The following is a 21,365-nucleotide window of genomic DNA, read 5'->3' as shown; positions in this document are numbered from 1 at the left end:
AGTCCCTCCTGACTCCTGGGATCCCCCCATTACAAGGCCCATCCTACTCCTCACGCTTCATTCCACAGGCACCGTTGGCAATCCGAGGCCCCCAGAGAGTCAGGAACGGGAGCTGGGGGTGAACTATGGCCACCCACTGAGAAACCTAGGCCAAATAACATGGCTTCTAAGCGCCCCCTGCCTGTGAACATCTAGGCCATAATGAATGAGAACTGAATCCTCACAAACCCAACAAGGCTGGAACCAGCAAACCTGGGGAGGGGGCACAACCTCTAGCCCCAATTTTTGTAGCTTTAAAGCCAGAGCACTGGATGCATAAACCACAAAACAGTACACCTTGTGGAAGAAGCCAGACACGAGGGACGTACGGCACGGCTGCTTCATGCGGCGCTCCAGAACAGGCAGGGCTGTGGTGTGGGAATCGGAGCAGGGGAGTGGCAGTTCCAGGGAGGGGGTGGTTCTGGCTGAGAAGGGGCACGAGACAACCTCATGGGGGTTGGAAAGGCTCCATCCCGATCATGGTGGAGGCTACAGAACTATATACGCATCTGTCCAAACTCATCCAACAGTGAATTTGACTGTATGGAGGTTACACCTCAGTTCAAAACATTCGTAGTAAAATAAGGGGCTCGGGATTGCACGACTTCTAAAAAGGCTCTGAGTCTAAAGTCTTGGACTGCTGGGATTCTGATGTGAGCTGTATGGGCGGCCTGCTTGGAAGCAGTGTCAGAGGGCAGGCAGGAGGGCGTTGCCCCGAGGCTGCACTGTCACCTCCCCTCCAGCCACAGCAGCTCGAGGTCCTGCGGAAGGCAGCCCCCCCCCCCCCCCCCCCCGGGCCATGGAGGCAGGGCATCAGGAAACGACAGGGGATTTCCAGTCTGTTCCAGAGCCAAGCCCCTGGGGCTGCAGACGGCATGACTTGCAAGGTTCACAGAGCTTCTCTGGTAGGAGTCACTGTTGTCGGTTAGAGCAGGTGGGAGGCAGTTAACTAATTTAACGAACAAGAATCACAAAGGCAAAAATGAGGAGAGGGAGGAGGAGAGAGAGCAACCAGGAGTCAGTGCCTCCCTAAAGGATTACAAACATACATTTCCGTCAGAGAATCTTTATTTTACATGTTTGCATCACAGCAAGAGAATCCATCCCATACGTCACCCTGATCGGAACCCCCACCCATGACACGTTTACATAAATACTCTTCAGTGATCATTGGTGTTAAAAAAAAAATACTGAAACTCCTGCATTCCAATCTAACCTAGAAAGCAAATGATATTTACAGACATTTTCTCCCGCAAACGAAACTTATTTTTTTGGATTAGATGTGTCTGACTTCTTTTGAGGTCACATGACCAGGCAAATCCAATTTATGGTCGGGAAAAGCTGCTTAAGGCGCCAAGAACTGCCCCCTTGTGTGGCCAGGATTTGGGGATCCTTTTGTAATAAGGATCTTAAATGCTAGAAGGCTGCCCTGCTGGCCGCCCTGTGTGATTTGGCTGTCAACTACAAAACCTGCCCTAGAATAAGCTGTCTTGGAAGTGAGTGAGCTTTTCTGTCTCACTTCAACCCTTATTGACTTTGTCCAGAACTCCTCCTTCCCAAACGGCCTGCCTGCAGACTTCCTGCCCCCAGAATTCCAACAGTCCCTGGGCAACACGACCAGATCCTTGCTCCCACACCGCCTAGTCCCTCTCTCGGTCGGGCTGCCTCCCTCACACAGTAGCTCGGGCGATGTGCATGTCGCATGTCCTCACAGAGAGCCACCGAGAAACATCTGTCAAGCGTAAACCATCCAGAGGGGTCACAGGCTACAGAGCAGCCCCCGGGGAAACCTGGAACGTTCCGTCCACCGATCGATAACCATACTCCAGGTGGGACAAGTATTAGCATCAACTCAGGTGGGTCTCTTTTAAAGACTTCCTGCCCCAAACACCCTGGAGAAACCTGGAGTCAAGAGCAATCCTTTGGAACACACGGTATGCTCCAGATGAATACCTTCTTGACATACCAAGAAGTACCAAGTCAAAGCCTAAATTCTTTAGTGGGGAAGCTACTCATTTACTGAATCCTGAACGGGAGAAACAGGTAGCAGGCCATGGGCATCGGGGACTCAGCACATTCTTAATCTGTTAAAAGGCCGTGGGTAAGTCCGAGGAAAGCAAAGGGGTGAGTATGGTGTGGAAATGGGCTGGGATCTGCGTCCCTTGAAATCCAGCAGCTTATCAGCACGAATGGTCCCACTGTTCCACGGGCTGTACGGAGCAGTGCCAACCACTTCATCAGACCATCTAACGTTCTAAGAGCCTTCCTCGGAGAAGATGCTTCAGGATGTGGGAGATGGCCACAACGCCACTCACAATTCAAACAGGCATCTTCTAACACTCTTCTTAGTTCCTAAGGACTGGCTCCTGGTAATAGACTCTTAAGTACTAAACAAGAATACATTTTACTGCAAAGGTCCAAAGCATAATGTGCAGCATTAACATGTACGCTCTTGATAAAATTCTCCTTGGCTTAGAAAGTGCATGTGTCACACGGCTACAATGCTGCAATGCACCAAAGCCTCCAGCCCATGCTCCCAGACTGAGCCTTTGTGCGATCAATAGCTGTGGGCTGAGGAGGAGCGGGGGAGGAGGAAGAGGAGGGAGGAGGAGGACGGGGCGGCGGGGGGGGGGGGAAGGAGGGGGAGAAGAAGGGGGGCAGGTCGTGGAACAAGAGAGAGCAGATATCCCGATGAGATCATAATGCAGGAGCAGAAAGCTCACCACGACAGGCACGCAGAGCACGATGAGACAGCGCTGTGTGGCTGCGTGGATATGTCCAGGGGAGACCAAACCTGGAAACTGTACTCCAAAGTGGTTTCTTGGAAGAAAACTGAACTGACTCAGGCAATGATCTGGGAAACCAACTTTCACACTCGAGTAAGCACCTCCTGACGGGAGAGTGGGCCACCAATCCACCAGAGTTATAGTCAGCAGGTTCAAATGCACTGCTACTGAAATTTTAAAGCATCAGGGAACCAAGAAATAGGCTGATGGAGTCTTTGGCTACAGTTTTAATTAAAAGCCAGGATTAAGAGATCGATGATTGTTCCTGTTGTCTTAGTAATTTTCTAGCAAAATACACAAACTTTATTACAGGAATAGTACAGATCCTTTATTTCCTAAAGTCCCGCAGCCGGCTGCCCTTGCAGTCCAGAGCAGATTTCCCAAAGGAAGCACGGGGGACTATGCGGGGGCAGAAACAGGGAGCAGGAACACAAAGCAAAGCTATAAATCCTGCCATCTCTCTAGGATACGCAGCCGATCCCCGAAATACTGACGGGCTCAGCAGCGGAAACACTGCCTCACGACGCCCCCACGTGGTGGTGAAGACCGGGCTGCTGGAAGGACTGGTGGGACTATCTGGCTTCGGACCCCAGTGGTCATCTTTATCGGGAGGAGAGCTGAGTGCTAGTCCCAGCTCCCAGATGATGGACAAAGGGAAGGCATTTTTACAGAACAGGATGGAGAGCTCTAACAATTTGTACAAACGTGGGAAAACCAGTTTTCCCAATCTGGGGCTGGGGTTTTGATTTTTCTTGATCACTGGGCCTCACTTCAAACCTTCTGCCACTTACAATACAGGACTTGGGCAGACGACCTGCTTGTTAGTCTTTATTCCTAAATCACGACCTTATCTGGCCTGCACCTTCCCGTTCAGAAGGGTCGGGACTGTCTCACCCACCATGTGCCTGAGTCCTGAGGCACATGTGTGGCACCGGGAGCAGAGCCCGGCGCTCTGGCTCACGGCCTCACCAGGCTGCTGAGGCTCGGGGCTCTGCCAGAGGAAGGCAGAGGCTCGGGGAGGGCAGTCAGGTTAGAGCTGCCCCCACACGTTCTCTTCCTCCCCAGCTCCTTCACTCCCTGGCTTCCGGCAAGTGAATCAAGGACACCTCCGCAGGGACCCTTTCGGGGGGGGGGGGGCGGAGAGGTTTCATCACACCCTGGGTCTTGCCAAGAAGTCTTATGGCCTAGTCAAGAACATCTGCTCGCAGGACAAACAGCAAATGCGTCCCTCTGAGGGAAGCACCTAGGGGGGTTTGACCACAGCAAGAGACACATTTCAGAAGTACTTGGGACTGTGTTTACGCCAGGAAAACAAAAGTCTTAATATTCTCGTCCTCCCTGCAACTTCCTTCTCCTATTGTGTAGCCCCCATTTAAGAAAAAAGAAAGACAAGAAAGGAAGAATGACAGAAAAAGAAAAGGTCCCTTAAAGAAATACTCAGGGCGAATTTCCTTGCTCCTGAAAGTGGGGAGACACACGGCCTCTTCCCCCAACTCTGTGGCGAGGCGAGCAGCAGCCTCAGAAGTCAGAAGACGCCGGCTCACACCTCACGTCTAGCCAGGACCGAGCCTCTGTGCAGGAAGGGCCGCAGACAGCACCGAGGACTCAAGAAAGTGCGTGAAGAGAAGGCTTTTCCGCTCCCTTCGTCCGGGAGAGAGAACAGCACAGGAGAGGGACAACTGAGGACAGACTCTTCAGGTGCCCAAACCTGGGGTGCTGAGCACCGCCCCCGAATCCTGCAGTTCCTGAAGGACGCTTCTAAGCCGAGGGGAGTGGGGGGGGGGAGGGGGAGAAAACCACCTCCGGAGACAGCTGCCCGCCCCCCTCCCCAGACCCAGGCAGGTGTGGGCTCCCGGCACCGCCAGCAAGCGTTCCCGAAGAGGCCACAGTTCAGCCTCTGGTCTCAGGCCCGGGCTGCCATAAGCCTGGTGGGGAGATTTCTGCCCACCTCCTCGCCTGGGCCACAGTGGACCTTCTGAGCGTCCCATCATCCAAATGACTGAGCTACCAGCTGCACCACTTGAGGCGACTACCCGTGCCCATCTCCAGGCTCCAGAAGTTTGGAAGGGCCCTCTGCTGAGTCTCTGAGAAAGAGCTCGCCATCCCCAGTCCCTGAGAGTAAAGCTCTGTTCAACCACACCTGTTCTAATCTTAGCATGCATGCCCCTGGGAGACAGGGACGAGGTGTTTCATTCCTGCCAGAAAGCCTACCTGGTTTATACAAAAAACTTTCTAATGATGACAATCTGCTTGTACTTAAATATCTGCTTAAACGCTACCTTTTCTGCCCCCAGCTGCTCCTTTAAGAGACATTCCTTCCCGTTTCTCCCTGTTACTGTGATTACACAAAACAAACACAGCCACAACGAGAGAAGGAAAAGAGGTGGTCCTGCTCTGGGCAGTCAGAGGAGCCAGATGTTCAAGGAAATCCTACTGGACAACACTTTCTGAGCTTAACCATACATTTCTATCCATCCATCAGACAACACCAAATATGCTTCAATCAAAAAAAGCACTTTCCACCACGGTTCCAGAGCCGTTGACTCTGACAGGGCCATTCAGCCTCCAGATGACAGAGCCCTTTTGGGAAGAAGATGGCTGGGCCTCTAGAGCTGCTGGTTCCTGGTCACTTTCAGAATCCGGGGTCAAGGTCTGGGGCAACATTCAGGGCCAGGAACCCTGCGGCAGGCTCCATATACTAAACTGGATTTTGACACTGCTTTCTAAAATAACCTAATTTCATCCATTTTTGTCCCCCAAAGACACCACGATAAGTTTCCTTTCCTGTCTAAGTCCCTGTATCCTCCCTCAGCCCTGCTCATTTCCTGCGGCCTCATTCCTGAGCCGTGACTGGCCCCAGCCTCGCGCCGCCGCCCTCCCTCCCTGTCCACCGACACTCCCCCCCCTGCTGCCACACACTTGGGGGCACAACTGCTTATGTCTTGAGAGTTCCCAATTAAAAAAAAGAAAGAAATATAACTTACAAACAATGTCTTCCTTTTATCCTCCTGTCTACACTCCCTCCCCACCATTCCCACCTGAAGGAGAATTCTAGCTGCCCATAACCAGCCACAGATCCAGTTTCCATAAAAGAGAGTAAAAAATTAGGTTTCCGTGGCACTTTGTTCCCAGCCGCGCGCTCTGCGGTGTCACTGTTGGGAGGCGCTAATTGCCCCTGCTCACCACTAGGACGATTAATAAGTTAGAGGTTCTCTTCGACAGTCCCAGCTCAAGGCTGCTCCATCACGCGGTGCCTTCCCAATCGCCCTGGGGCTCCACCGAGCCGTTGGTCACCTTCTTGACTTTCTTCATGTTCTCCATCACCCCTGATGTCGTCACTCTGAATGAGGGGGGAAAACAAATAAACCAGTGGGAAAATCTCAGTCTTTAAGTAAAAGGCCATCTCACCACGGGCACAGCAGAGTGGCTACGCATGTGGGCTCTGGAATCAGACAGACCTGGGTTCCAGTCGCAAACCCGCTCCTTGCTAGCTGTGTCACCTCCGCCGAGTCACCCGACCTCCCTGTCCTAAGTGTAATAAATGGTTCCCGCTTCCCAGAACTGTCATCAGGGGAAGATGAGATTCTCCAAAGCACCTAATCAATACATACCAGCTGTTATTATTACAATCAACACTGATCTGTTCCCCTCTTTCTGTCGTGGTCTCCACAGATTCTTATGTTGCGTGTCTACGTGATTATGATTACAAGACCACCATCTGTGTCCTAACTAACCTTCTGAAAAGAAAGCTCATCAGGTGTAGTCGTTCTTCATAACCAGCCACAATGGATCATTTCTGAGTCATGGGACAGAACCACAGGTTCTGAGGAAGCTTCTGGCCCAAAGATTCCTTGACCATCAGAAACAGAGAACGGCTGCCCTTGACGAGCCCGGGGCCTGGTCTCTGCATGGCTGTCAAGGAGCCCGTGGTCCCGCCTCTGCGCTGCAGCCTGGGACAGGGGCCTTGTCCCTGTTGGTGCCCGGTCCTGAGGGGTGCCACGGAGCCCTACATTGAAAGCGTAGATCAAAAGGGAAGGACCCCGGCTTCAGAGAACGTGTGGAGCTGAGCAGAGCGGCCCTTTCCAGACAGTGAGTCACAACATCTCTCGAGAAGGTGGGGTCTATGAGAACACAACCTCTTGCCCCACTAAATGTGAGCTGGACAAGATCTACAAAGGATCCGGGTTGCTTCGCAGCGGAAGACACCAGGCAGAGAGACTGAGCTCCACCTGGCAGGCAGGGCTCAGAGGAGTCGCAGGGCAGTGAAACGACTGTGGGTGGGTCTGTACTGTAGACACATGTCATGACACATTCGTCCAAACCCACAGAATGCACACCACCAAGAGCGAACCCGGAGGTAAATTACAGACTCGGGTGATAATGACGTGTCAGTGTAGGTTGAGCGACTGTAACAAATGTACCTACCGCTCTGGAGAGGGATGCTGATAACGCAGGAGGCTACATAGGTGGGGGCAAGGGGCACATGGGAAATCTCTGTTCTTTCTGTTCAATTTGCTGTGAACCTAAAACTGTTCTAAAAAATAGAATTAAAAACAAGTAAACAAACACACCTACCAGCATCTCCCTAAGTACTCTAGAAAAAGAGGCACCTATGTGCCCCATCATGGACCTACAGGCATCTCCTGAGCAGTAAAATAAATTCAGTCAACTCCGTAGATCTCTCCGAGGACCCTCCCTATCCCCTCATCAGCTACCAAGTCCTTTCACCTACAAATGGTAATTCAGTGGCCCTATACGGGACACACCTAGAGTCTGTCCAGCTGGACCTAAAGGCAAATAAATGATTTTATGGGGTAAGGAAAGAATTTCCCCCTTTATTTCTCCTTTCATTCCTGCCACCATGTTGCTGCTGCGACCAGGCCTCAAAGCCAGCCAGTCCTCCCCAGAGTTGGGACTTTTCTCAGACAAGAGTCCTTCAGACTCTTGGGCTGGCTGTACTTCTGGCAAAGTCAGGACAAGGTGGGCTGACAAGATGTGGCTCTTAGGGGAACTGGGGGGTTCCCGCAGATGCTGTGAGTATAAACATGGTCCCTGGACAAAGGAAACCGCTTCACTTTGCCATGGGACCCAGCATCACTTCCTGTCCACTGGGGCGGCCAGGGCCTGAGCCCTCCAGGAAGGGTGCACCTCTCCCAGGCGACAGGCACGCCCACAGGTCTTGTCCTCGCGGGACTATCTCCGGACTGGGATATGCAGGTGGAGCAGCCGTAGGCCCAAGAGAACCGGAAGCCTTTCTTGCTCCAGCACAGCTTCTCCAAATGCATGAGATCAGAGAAGAAATGCACCCTCAAGTCTCACAGAGTCGCTCACAGCAACAGCAGCTGCTGTGTGGAAGCCCTTGCTGGAAAGGACAAGGGCTTCCACACAGCTGGGCTGTGAGCACAGCCGGTTCATCGGACCCGAGCGGGGCTCGGGCTGTGGCTTGGGAGACACACCTGCCGTGTGTCTCTCCCCAGCCAAACACTGCTCTCCAGCTGGCAGACCAACTGAGAAAACGAGGCTCGCTCTGTCATGCCAGCCTGGGGCTGGGACAGAGAGGGACAGGAATCAGGGCTCTTTGGACGCCCCAGCCCAGCAGAAAATGGTCTTCCAGAACAACACACGACAGACAGGAGAGCTCTGAGCAGGGGGGACCAGGGCTCGGGGTGGGGAGAAACACCTCTTCCTGGAATGGGGGGCAGCTTCGAAGCCTGTACCAAAAGAGGAGGAGCAGAGTCAAGATGGAGGGGCGGGAGGAGGGCAAGGGAGTTTCTGAACAAAAGAAATATAACGGGCAAAGGGCATGGAAGAAACAAAAGAAAGCTCCCCGCACGGTCAGAGTGAGAAGCAGCTGTTGGCTAAGGTAAGTGGCAGGAAGGTCAAGGGCGGGCAGGGCAGGCCGTGGAGGGCCTTGTCTGCCTTGGCACAGCAGCTGGACTTGATTCTTACATCAGGGTTCTCAGTCCTGGCTCAAGCAGGATGCCCTGGGGAGTTAAAAAAGGACAGAGGTACCTGAGCCTCGACGTTCAGAATCAAGTGTCCAGGGGAGGGGCCAGGGACTCTCCTTGGAAAACACTCTACAAGTGATTCTGGTAGCCAGGAGAATGGACAGGGAGGGAGGAAGACCGGGGGCGAGGACATCAGCCGTAGGAAGGCAGGGCACTGGGGTAAAGGGGGAGAGGGAGAGGAGACACGCCATTAGGTTCCCAAGAAGTGGCTGCTCACTCCACGTGGGCTGAGAAGAGGGAGGTGTTTAGGCCAACCACCACATGCTGCTGATGGCGAGCGGGCGGACAGCGGTGCCATCAAGGCCCGTAGGGAATGCAGGGGATGCAAGCTTGGGTACCGGTGGGCAGGTGGCTAGAGGGACCCGAAGCTCAGAAGAAGCAAGTGGCTGGAGCAGGGGGCTGGGGGGAGAGGGGGTCTGTCAATGAGGAGACGGCAGCCTGTTCAGGGCAGACGCTGTCCCACCTCCAGTGCCTGCTCAGGGGAGCACTTGAGGGCCAGCGGCCCCTGAGCAGCTCTCAGGTGACAGCAGCAGTCCCCAGCCAAGTGGCTGTGCTCCCTGGGGGCTCAGGAGAGAGTGTGCAGGACAGAGACAGAAGGAGCAGGGAAGTGTAACAGAGCTGGAGGGAGCAGATGGACCCAGCGCTGCCTCCCACTTCCCTTCTCCATCTAAAAGGTGACCCCTCCTTTCCTTGCAGAACCCCGACGAGCTGTGCTTGCAACCAAACGGGCCTACTGAACACAGGCACGATAAGAAGGGGAGCTTCGGGCACCCACCGCTCTTCCTGCTGCACCACGCTGTGATCTTGGGCCTAAGCGGCCCCTGGACACCTCTGTTTCTGTAACCAAACCAAACCGTAAAGTACAATCCAATTGTAAAGTGTTTTCTGGACTTGAGATCTGGAGAGGCCTGGCTGAGAAATAATTCTATTAGTCTCTAATCCCCGTCTCCACTTCTGTTGCCCATCCACTTGAGCGAAGGCAGTTTAGTAGAAAAAGGTTCCCGGCATCCCTGAGGCCAGCATTCTGGATTGGGAACCCCCAGAGAGGCAACTTCCCGGCCCTGGAACCCACACCAAATATTTCTTCCCTTTCTGACATCTCAAAACAACAGAAAAGAATTCAGGTCGTCAAGGATATGCATGGCACAGGAGGCGGCCACCAAGTCTGACCACTGACACTGCATCCAATACTTTTTAACTTGCTGAATTTTTTGATAAATTCTCTTAACCAAATTGGTAAGCCTTTGCAAGCTTTAGCCCAAAGAGAGTTGTGTACAGAAATAAAAGAAAAAAAAGACAGTCAGGTACTTCTGACTGCACCCTCACTCTATAGACTCCGCGGGAGAACCCAGGTGGGGCCTGCAGGGGGGGGTGGCCGGCGTGCAGGCCTGGGCCGGAGGAAGAGTGGGAGCACTCTACCCCCAGGAGGAGCCCGGCCTGTCCTGGGCTCAACTGGCAAGACTCGCCTCCCAAATGCACTGCACTTCAGAGAAAGGAAGTGAAAATAGGTAGAATCTCAGAATCTCTACCCAGAATCTCAGTCAATAAGGTGAATGGCCCAGTTCAGTGTTCGTGGGCCACTGATGGGTAAGACTCATTAGGAAGAGGATTTGTTTTGGGGTGTGTGAAGCCTAAGGAATATTCCTTCCCACAAAGAGGAAGTAATATTTGTTCTGTGGTGAGGATCAGATCAAGCTCCTTTCTACAGGAAACACCCTTCAATGTGGATGTCAGAGAGCTCATGACCTTCTAGAAAACACAAACAATGGCTCTGCTTGCGTCGGGCTTGAGTTATTTCTAGAAGATTTAAGAGGTGCCATCCAGGAACAACACCTCCATGCAGAGAAGGAGGGGCCAGCCTTGGGCGCAGTGGCATCCCCGAGAAGCTGCCATCAGCCCTCACGCTCACCTGCAGGTGAACACGGATGGCAGGCTGAGGGCTGGAGCTTCCACCTTGGCCTGTTCTGCTCGGACATATCTTATTAATCCATAGGACTTCCTCAACAGCAGAACTTTCTCTCAGCCAGAGAGAAGCCCCAAACAATTTCCCTGCTGACTTAAAGGCACTTGGCCTCAGTCGGCAACCCAACTTCCTTTTCACAGGCTAAGCGGGACCAGCGCTCCTTGGAAACAGCACCACCCTAAACAAAGCCTTCACCTGCGATTCGACTCTCTCGCTGGGACATACTCCGCTTTTCTGCCACTGAGGAGCAGCTCCCTCACTATCGCAGGATGGCGCACACTGGGTCACAGAAAACACGGTGTCATCACAGCTCCTCCCTTATAACAGGAGCGTAAGCGGAGACAACCAATGGCTAACCCTCACCCCTCCGATCTCTCCCCCAGGCTGCCAGAATGAAGGACACACTCCCTCCAGTCTCCACGTGACTTGTGGTCTGTCCGTCCACTTCCCCCACTTCCCTGCCCTGAGCTGAGCACACGCAGACCCTCCTGCTAAAATACTTACCACATATTACCAGCGAGAAACGAAAAACCAAAGCAAAAATTTTTTAAAATTTTGCCATGAGACAAAAATACCTTCACAGCGCCTCCGTGCTTCTGATAAACGGCTGATGGAAAGGATGTGGGGACTCCTATATTGCTGGTGAGAACTTCGAATGACCCAGGCAGCCAGCTTCCAGCTGCGCACCCCAGAGAAGCCCTGCTGTGGGGGGATGGGTAAGCACACCTCTCCCCAATGACTCTCATTTCAGACCCTTCAACCAAGTTACTGGCTCAGATTCTGCTCCTTCTAGAAAAGGCACACCTGACGGCCCTACTCCTTCCCCTCTGCTATCTGTAAAAAGGTATTTCTTTTGCACAGAGAGCTGTTGTTTGGGGGCCGTCGGTGGGAGCTGCCTTCCATTTATTGTTCCAAAGAGCTGTCCTCTGCTGTCCAACAGCCCAGCAGGGCCCAGCAGGGCCCAGGAGGCTCAGCCTTTGAATCAGGACAAGTCAAAAAGCCACCGGCCTCGCTGGAGGCGGCACACCTCAAACTGAGCCCTGGGCTAATCATCAAACACAACCACCGACCTGGCCCATCACAGTTCATCAGTAAACAAGCCAATACTCTCAGTCACTATCCCTTTTCTAGATAACGAGTGCCCTTTCCCAGAAAACAGGACCCGAAAGTCACCTGCCCTGTGACTCAGAAAAGCCCGCTTGAATGCTCGCATAGAGGTCAAGTCACTGCGCTAGCCGTGAAAAGCCATTTCGTTATCTGGTGACAGAGGAGTCTGCGGACAATTAGCAGACCCACAGACGACTCAGACGATCACATTTTCAGACACCAGCTCCTGGTGGCAGGGGCCGAACAGGAAGTGGGGCTGCCCATCCCTAGTAGTGCTGAACGGGCCAAGCCAATGCCCAAGTTCCCACCACTGGCTTATTGGAAGCAGGCTCCAACGATGCTCAGTGATGCTTAATCGGATGGCCAGTTCCATTCCCCTGCAAAGACTGAGCGGTGCCTGGCAGACACTGTCGTTCAAACTGAGTAAGACAGCCTGAAGCTTCAGTGTCCATTTCCTTCTACTAAATAGATGTACTACCTCTGGAACAACAAAATGCAGAGAGAAGCTGCTCCGATTCACACCGTGCTGCTCAGTTGGGGCCAGGGGCAAAGGAAGAGGGGCAAGAAAGGAGATTTCTTACACTGATTCCATTTCCAGGTCATCCTCCTGAGAAAGTTGTAGGTAGGGGTTATCTGAAGCTGGACGGAATTTACAGCCCGTTAGAACAAAGAATACCAGCGTGGCCATTTCATCCAGGAGCTGCAAATTAAAACCCACCCCAAATAAAGGGATTAGCAATGCTGTTCTTCAGAAAGCAGTGAACTAAACAAACTGGCACAGCTCCCCCCATCACTGACCACTCTCTCAGGCCAGGGCGGGGCTAGGGCAGGGTCTCCTCACGAGGTGTGCCAGAGCCTCAGCCAGGAGCATTCTGCCCGCAGATGACAGCTAAGACCCCGTGCTTTAACCAGTCTTCACTGGAATCTTTTAAGAGCTCCTTTTACCCCCAAGTTTCCCACAGTGCCCTTAGCACCAAGCAGGTGCCTCAAGGAAGCCTCCTCTCGCCGTCCCCTACACGCAGAACTGATACAAGCGCTGGGTGCCAACTACACATTCGGGTGAGAACGAGAAAGAGAAAAGGCTCTAAATCATCTGGTGGCTTCCCCGAGGAGTTAACTAGCCCTAGTATATGGCACAGACACCATATTGTTGAAATACTCATGTGCTCTGGATTCTGAGCTTTTCTAAGCCCTGTAACTGAAGGAGAGACCACGTCTCATTGCATTTTAATTATCCAGGGCGAAGCTCACACTCCATGCCTGAGGCTTTGCTCTTCAAAGTCTTGTAAAATTGAAAACTAAAATCAATAATGCAATTACTTCCAGATTTTTCATGTAATCCAGCAGCTTTCCTGGACAAACAGATCATCTTAACTGTGGACCAGAAGCGACAGAAGTGGCCGCTTGCCTGACCCCTCTGGAGCAACCTTACGTTATAGCCCGAGACTTGTCCTCAGCCAGAGACTCCCCCCACCCCCCCAGCAGCGCACCTGGTAGAGCCACTTCCACTGGAACGGAACGGCGAGTTTGAGGAGAAATGCAATGATCCTGGTGAAGTATATGTAACACACGATCTACCGGGGTGCGGGGGAGAAAGAAGAAATAAAATCAACATGGAAACGACAGCACCGTTTTCTTCCAACATCTTGCCGTCACAAAAGAACAACAAATCAGAAGACAGCATTACCCGAAGAAAATCATTTGACACTCAGGGTGTTAATTAATAAACATGGCAGAGATGGCTTCTCTGCCAGTCCCACTTAAAAGGACTCGTTCCTTGGGCGCCTGGGTGGCTCAGTTGGTTGAGCGACTGCCTTCAGCTCGGGTCATGATCCTGGAGTCCCGGGATCGAGTACCGCATCGGGCTCCCTGCTCGGCGGGGAGTCTGCTTCTCCCTCTGACCCTCCTCCCTCTCATGCTCTCTGTCTCTCATTCTCTCTCTCGCAAATAAATAAAATCTTAAAAAAAAAAAAAAAAAAGGACTCGTTCCTCATCTCTAGGTGACCACCCAACGTGGGGAGGACAAAACATTGGGCGTGGCTGCTCTGAACTCTCGAGTCACCCCTTCCTCACCTTTTCCACATACATAACCCCACTGGCTTCAATCCCCAAAGGACGGTGTATTTTATTCCCAGGTTTTGAGGAATGTTTTCGAGTAGTAATAGCAAAACGAAGCCCACAGGGTCCACACTGCTTTAGCCTCTTCGACAGAGGCACTGAGCCTCTGAGGCCCACACCCAGAGGACGTACCAGTAACACTGAGTACTCTAGCGAGGGAGGATGTGGCAAGGATTCCCAGTGCCGGCCACTGGAGCATGGACTGCTCACTGGGACCACGCCCAGGGTGGCTGGGCTTGCAGGGAAGGAATTGTCCAGCCCACAGATAGAAGACTCAGAAACTTTCTTTTAGGAACCAGGAGGCAAACTCTTGAAGAGCTTACACCTTATATATTCCAAGAAATCATTACCCTAATAATTCAGAGCAGGTCCTGCCTTTGGTGTATGCTCAAAAGGACTTTTCACGGCCAGCAGTCCTGATTTTAGGTGTGATCCCGTTTTTGCAAATGAATAAAACAAGAAAGCCAAGGGGCGGCTCCATCTGGCATATGCCTGGAAGAGCACCCAGAGAAATAACCACCAAACTGTTAACAGGAATTACCTGGGGGAGGGGGAGGAAGGAAGGGGGAGAACATGAGGGTCATAAAGGGCTTTTGCTTTGTCTCTATAATCCTTGCATTATAAGAAAACATCAAGCATGTATTACTTTTCCAAGTATTTAAAGCCACATTTAAAACTAACATTTAAGGTGTGACTCAGCTGTTTAATTCCCCCTATCAAAAGACATAATTTGGTTTGATAAAATGAAATCTGCACAGCTCCAGATACCACATCTTGTACTTTCACCAATTCTTCGGAAGTTTATTTGCTCTACTCCTTGAACTGATCTTATTTACAGATTTAGGGTTTTGGGGTTTTTTTTTTAACTCACCAAGACGTAATAGTGTCTGAAAAGTTTCAGCTTTGCTAAGTTAATAGCAGCTAGGGAGAAGAAAGAACAAAATGAGAGGCACATTAACTTCTTTTCTCATTTTTAAAAGCAAGTGACATTCAAGCGCCCTCTGTCTAGAGGCCAAGTCTAATGCAGATGAGTACTGCCCAGGGGCACATCTATATTTCTGGAACCGCATCAGCTTGGCAGGATTTCCCCCAGTCATCAGGAAGAATCAGGGAGTTATGGGAGCTGGGGTTCCCAGCTCCAGTGGTATGCTTGTGTGCATCTCCCCATTCTGGGCTCAGGAGCTTTAAACTTGCCATACCGACACCACAGAAATCCGCAGGCACTACAGATCAAGATGCCCCAGCCCCCCAAAGCCACTGGTAAACATTCCAGCTCTGCCACTGTGGCTGACAGAGGCTGCACTCCCCACTAGGACCAGTCTCAGGTGGGGCCCTGAGCCTCCCACTAGCTGAGGGTCTAAGTTCAATTAACCCGCGAGTGCATCTTGCCCGTTTCACTTATAACAAGCCCTCTGAATACAACGCTGCTGGCTGTGTCCTACCTTTGGATCGCTCAAGGTCAGGGAGCCAGGACAGCTAACTTCCTGCCACCGCCTATGGCCATGAAATATTGATGACCACAGAGGGTAGCCTGGCTCCCTCCCCGATTAGCAAGCCTTTCATTCATCATAAACCTTCCTGCAGGAGGCAAATTAATTTGGCTTAATAGCATTCAATTACTGGTTCCATTTAAGAATGGTGCCGTGGGTGGAGAAGATTTCTCTTCCTCTCCCCTCTCCTCTGGCTCATGATTAGCGGGGGGCAGTGAGGCTTAGGGTTCCAAAAGAAATCCCTGGAATCCTAAATTAATCTTCAGCGTGATGATCAACTAACAAGTATCTGCAAGAACCTCCTCGGAGAAACCGAACGCCTGCCTCCATGAGGAGAGGAGCAGAAAATCTTTACAGCAAATCTAACCCTCAAAATTGAGAGGCTATAACACCCAGGTGTCGAGCTGGAATGGACTCACGCATGCAATGTTCAAAGAAGCTAAATGAAAGCAGGCAGATCAGCAAAAGCTTTCTTATCTGGCAACCTCTCTGGTAGTCTTGTTATTTTTCAAATTAAATCTCTCTGTTCTCTTCCAGCTTGCCATTCACTCTGTCTCTGGGCCCGGCTCCAGGATGCAGGCGAGCCGAGATGGGGCAGCTGTGGCCTTTGCTCCAGGCGCTGCTGTCCCTCAGGGGCAGAGAAGCGCTACACGCCCAGTAAGGGGGGCACAGAGTACCCAGGGAGCAATGCGAGCAGATGCTCCTGCCCGTCTGGGGAACTGAAGCAGCTCCACTGAGGACCAAGCGTTACACCTGAGAATTCTGTGTCGAACAGCTAAGCCACCACGGGTTTAAGGCTTCACACATCTGTATGAACCAGGGTTCCTTTCGTGTGTCTTTCTGCATGGGCATTTGCTGCTCACGTGGTCAAGGAAATGCACACCCCGCCCCCAACAAGCAAAAGAGTTCTTGCACACACTCAGTTCTCTTCTTTGTGAACAACCAAGGGAGAACATTAACACTCAGACCCTTTAGATAATAAAAATGCTTGAAAAGTCTCTTCTGAATCTCGTTTGCTGAAATAAATCCTACACATGCAACTCCTGCCCTTGCTTCACCAAGCACCATCGGCCGGCCAGAGAGAAGTATGACAGGTTTAATCCTGGAGGTCAAGGCGCCAGACGGGTTATAGTTGCTGTGGCCCTGTCCAGAGAAGGGCTCCCAACTTAGAGTGGGGGCACAGGGGTGAGAGGGAGGGTTCCCGAAGGAGCTGGTGTCTCAGCAGAGGCCTGACCAGGGCTCGGGAAGGAGCAAGAGCGGAGAGGCCAGGGGATGGTGCTCGGGAAGAACAGATGCGAGGGCTCGGGGGTGAGAGGCCCCTGCGTGGGGAAGAGGAAGCTGGCTGCTGGACTGGCCTGGCCAGGGAACCGGCTGGGCTGCGGGGGAAGCCGAAAACAGAGCTGATGCAGAAGACCACCAACTGTCCTCCTTGTTGGTGCTGAGGGCGCCAGGGAGCCTCTGCAGGGTCTGAAGCAGGGAGTGCCTTGATCACATCTACATTTGAGAACAATCTCTCTGGAGAAAGGATGGAAAGAACCAAGAATAAGAGCCCAACTGAAGTCAAAAGGCTCAAGTTTGCAGAGGTCCCTCGGAAAGGTGAGGCACGTCTTTTTTTTTTTTTTTAAGATTTTATTTATTTATTTGACAGAGAGAGACACAGCGAGAGAGGGAACACAAGCAGGGGGAGTGGGAGAGGGAGAAGCAGGCTTCCCGCCGAGCAGGGAGCCCGATGTAGGGCTCGATCCCAGGACCCTGGGATCATGACCCGAGCCGAAGGCAGACGCTTAACGACTGAGCCACCCAGGCGCCCCGAGGCACATTTTGCTCAGTGCAGATCCCGCCTCAGAGGCTGGCTGAGGGAGATGGACAGACAAGGTAAGTCTGATGGCCCCCTCCCTCCCCGCCAGAGCAAAGAATTTGGGGCTGATGGGGAGGGAAGCACAGGGGTGAAGGCGTTGCAGGGCAAAGACCGAGTGTGAGGGGAAGAGTGGGGAAGGCGCCACATCTAACGTCTCCCAGGAGTCAGGTGCCACCCCATGACACCCTCCAGGCCGCTGTAAGACACCCTGAGCTGAGGCAGGCCACGGAGTGCCTCAAAGGCGAGCCCGTGCGCCCAGGCCCCGGCACTGAGGCCGCGCCATCTCAGGACGCGGGCCAGGCCGGACAAACAGACCTGGGGACAGGCAGCGTGGCCTCTAAGAGATGCAGTCACAGTATGTGAAGCTCAGGGTTGTTGGCAAAACCCACCAGTCATGACAGACGTCACTTCTAGTCACACTCGAGACATTTGCTTACGAGAGCGCTGCTCCCGGGGCCAGCCCCACCCCTGGGCGCTCCAGTCACAGCCGAGGCAGCGAAGGCAGGGAGGAAGCTGACTTACTGAACTGAGAAACACAAGTAGGTAGCAGTGCAGGCCCTGCACATTTGAGCATCTTGGGTTCAAATTCCAACTCTGCTGCTTCCTGGCTGTGTGAGCTCAGATAAGCTGCCTAACCTCTCTGAGCCTCAGTTTCTTCATCTGTGAAACAAGGGTTGTTGGCAGAGGTAATGAGACAGTACGTGGAAAGCAAGCAGCACCCAGTAAGCACTGGACGAGTGTCTCCTGTTACAGTATTAGGATTATATGGTATCGACCAAACACCAACTGGGCCATAGACTGTTGCAGCAGCTGCCACATGTGGCCGGAATCCAGGCTCCAGTGAGTTCGACTGGCCCAAGTGGGTCCGTGGGGGCTGCCAGCACGCCCCGGGCTGCCATCTGCACACGATGCGTCAGCCTGCTGAGCAGGCAGGACCCAGCCCCAGAGGGGGAACCTCACCAGCATTATGCAAGGAGCAGAGAGCAAGGCAGCAAGTCGCAGCCTGGAATCCCAAGCCTCCTTCTGCTTTTTTCCAAAAAAGCTGTCCCTGGAGTTGAGAATGTGGCTGAGCTTGCTGCTCACTGGCTCACGGCAGGCCGGGCTCCCACGGGAGCAGAGGCTCCTCGAGTCTGGGCTGGCTATTTCTGACCCCACCACCACAAACAGCAAATATGGTAAAAGAGTGAGTCTGGTGGGAGGAAAATGCCTCGGACAGGAGCCCAGAGCCCCACGTTCCAGTCCCTGCACTGTCATGGCTCCATGTACCTGGGCCTGGGCTGTACCTCCCTTCTCAGGCATGGGTCTGCCTGTGGTCAGGATGTTTTTATGGCAATGGTTCTCCCCGGGGCGAGCACCAGAATCACCCCGAGAGCTTCTCCTAGTACACATGCCCAGAAGCCCCTATTATAGAATTGGACTTGGCCAGAAGGACTTTGAAGAACCTCCCAGGGAAGGAGGAAGGAGAGAAGCAGGGGACAGGGAGGTTGTGCACCTGCTCTAGGAGCTCCTGCAAGGCCCGCCTCCTGCTATGGGCTCCCCCACCCCCAGATATGGCCAGGACTCTGGATTTTGGCAACTACTTTTTACTGATGAGAACAGAACGAGTGCCCACAGAGGCAGGAAGTGCCCAGCTGTTTCAAATAATTACCAAGGCAGGGACGCCTGGGTGGCTCCGTCGGTTAAATGTCTGCCTTCGGCTCAGGTCATGATCCTAGGGTGGGTCCTGGGATCAAGACCCACATCGGGGCTCCCTGCTTGGCTGGGAGCCTGCTTTCCCCTCTGCCTGCTCTGTCTGCCACTCCCCCTACTGTGCTCTCTCTAACAAATAAATAAAACCTTTAAAACAAATAAACAATTACCAAGGCAGCAATCTCGGTGGCCAGTAGCAAGAGCAAAGGTGCCCCACCTAGGGGAGGTGCTGCCCCTTCCCTAGACTTTCACCTTTCCTCCGTACCCCCAAGAGGAACGAAGAGGCTGGAAAGAAGACAGATGGTCCCCTTCCTCCCCAGCGGACTTGCCTAGATGGGCTTGAACCACGACATTGGTCGTCAGCCGAGTGAGGAACCATGTGCCAGGCACCTTCTCATGCTTCATCTGGGGTAAAACCTCACAACAGCCTCCGTGAAGGAACAACCACTGTGACCACTGCCTCACAGAGGAAGGACTCAGGCCTGGAGAAGTTTTAGCAAATTACCAACGTCACACAGCTTGTAAGTAGAGAAAGCAGTACTTAACACCCAAGTCCACCTCTCTCTAAAGACCACGCTCTCAATGCCCACACTTTGCACTCAGAGAAAGGCAATTCATAGCTTTGTAATCCCCTGGCAGCCCAGGGCTCAAAATGCCGGGCAGTGCCCAGGAGCTGCCAGCAATCCATCTTGAAGAGTTAATACTGGGTGATTTATGACACACACAGAAGCAAAGGCCCATGACAGTCTCTTAAAGGGTGAAAAATTTCCAAAACAATCCTTCTCTGGGTATAAAGAAAGCCTTGAGGCTTAAAACCGTCCCCATCTACCCCAAATCCTTTTCTCCTGCTTCTTCCCTGCCATGCTTCAAAGGGAATTTTGAGTCGAACACCACAATTACAGAAATAAGGATGCTAACAAGGCCTGGCTGGCGTCAGTGTTGCTTGGACTCACTCTGAAGCTCAGCGGTTCCACAGTCTGCTTAAGCTCTGAGTTCAGTCTCCCTCTGCTGAGGCGGGGGTGGGGGGGGGTGCACAGCAGCTGCCCCCACTTTCGTGGTCGAGCACAGGCCTGAAAGCCAGGCCACACGTTGACCTGGGACCACACTGGCCTGGAAGTGTCCGTTTTGGGGAGAGACCAGCTCACCAGGTGGCCTCTGGCCTCCACTAAGAGGAGATGTCACTAACCCATCTCACGAGGACAGTATCAGGAGCAAGTATGGGAACGGCTGTGATAAGACAAGAACTCTGTACAGAAGGAAACTCGGATTTTCAAACTGTCGAAGGTCATGTGAAAAGTGGTTCAAAATACATTTCCAGGGGCACCTGGGTGGCTCAGTCAGTTAAGTATCTGCCTTCGGCTCAGATCACGATCCCAGGGTCCTGGGATGGAGCCCCGCATCGGGCTCCCTGCTCAACGCGGAGTTTGTCTCTCTGCCCCTTCCCCTGGTCGTGAACTTGCGTTCTCTCAAATAAATAAAATCTTAGAAAAAAATACATTTCCAATACACATTTAGAACAATGATCCAGGAGTGGTCAAAATTCACCAAACTGAACAGGTAAGGGCTAATGCATCTCATTGCAAGCAAATGTGACTGTAAAGGAACAATAAAAAGAAAGAAGCACAAATGGTCCAAGAGACTGGCCGATGACCAGAGCACACACTAGGGAAACTAACTGTAAGATTTCTGCTGTCACATCTGCTGAGTTTCTGTTCTTGCCTCCCTTCTGCTCTAGAAACACCAAAGGCCCTTTGGGGGTGGGAGGTAGGGTCCTAAGGACCCACGCTGATCTGAGTCTGCTCCTGTGTCCGCCAGCCTGCAGCATGCACGACGCTGGGAGCCCCACTAGTCTGACATCATGGCTGAGGTTGGGCTGAGCCAAGGAGCACGCCGCTCCCCGGCTGTCCGTGGCACAACTCGCAGTTGGCAATGAGCTGGGTGAGGAAGAAGGTCAGATGTCCCATTGCTTGATGACACAGCCTGGTCAACAGCAGACAACACCTTCTCCATAAGAGAACCGGATCTCCCTATATACTGCGGTAATCAACTGAGAAGAGTTGGTTTCAACTGTGACTCAGGACTCGTAGAAACCAAACGCAAGCCAAGGCCACTAGGCAGAAGAACCCTGTCCAGGACCAGGAAGGGCATACCAACTCAGATCGCAAACCAGGCCTGCTGGGTGGCCAAGGGCCCCCCAAGACAGCAACGTGCCCAATGTTTCTTAGGCCCAATAAAAAAAATGGCAATGTGTCCATGATGTGGCTGCTTCTCAGGCTGGGGATATGCAGAGGCCTCTTTGCTTTTGGT

The 21,365-nt window shown here is 52.6% G+C and overlaps 1 protein-coding gene across 1 annotated transcript in view; it reads right to left on the bottom strand.

Moving 5' to 3' along the window:
- Positions 1-1,089: 1,089 nt before the first annotated feature.
- Positions 1,090-21,365, bottom strand: part of GPR107 (G protein-coupled receptor 107) — a 76,509-nt gene continuing 56,233 nt past the window's right edge. Inside the window, exons 15-18 of the mRNA XM_045883342.2 lie at positions 14,893-14,942; positions 13,394-13,477; positions 12,485-12,603; positions 1,090-6,165 (exon numbers count right to left, since the gene is read on the bottom strand). Coding sequence (XP_045739298.1) covers positions 6,069-6,165; positions 12,485-12,603; positions 13,394-13,477; positions 14,893-14,942 — 350 coding nt within the window. The 3' untranslated portion in view covers positions 1,090-6,068. The remainder of the gene's footprint in view (positions 6,166-12,484; positions 12,604-13,393; positions 13,478-14,892; positions 14,943-21,365) is intronic.

This window comes from Mirounga angustirostris, unplaced genomic scaffold (assembly GCF_029215605.1).
Source record: "Mirounga angustirostris isolate CCGP_5_RB_7025 unplaced genomic scaffold, mMirAng1.0.hap1 SCAF_15, whole genome shotgun sequence".
Classification (NCBI taxonomy): Eukaryota; Metazoa; Chordata; class Mammalia; order Carnivora; family Phocidae; genus Mirounga; species Mirounga angustirostris.
This window is presented reverse-complemented; position numbering and strand designations above follow the sequence as displayed.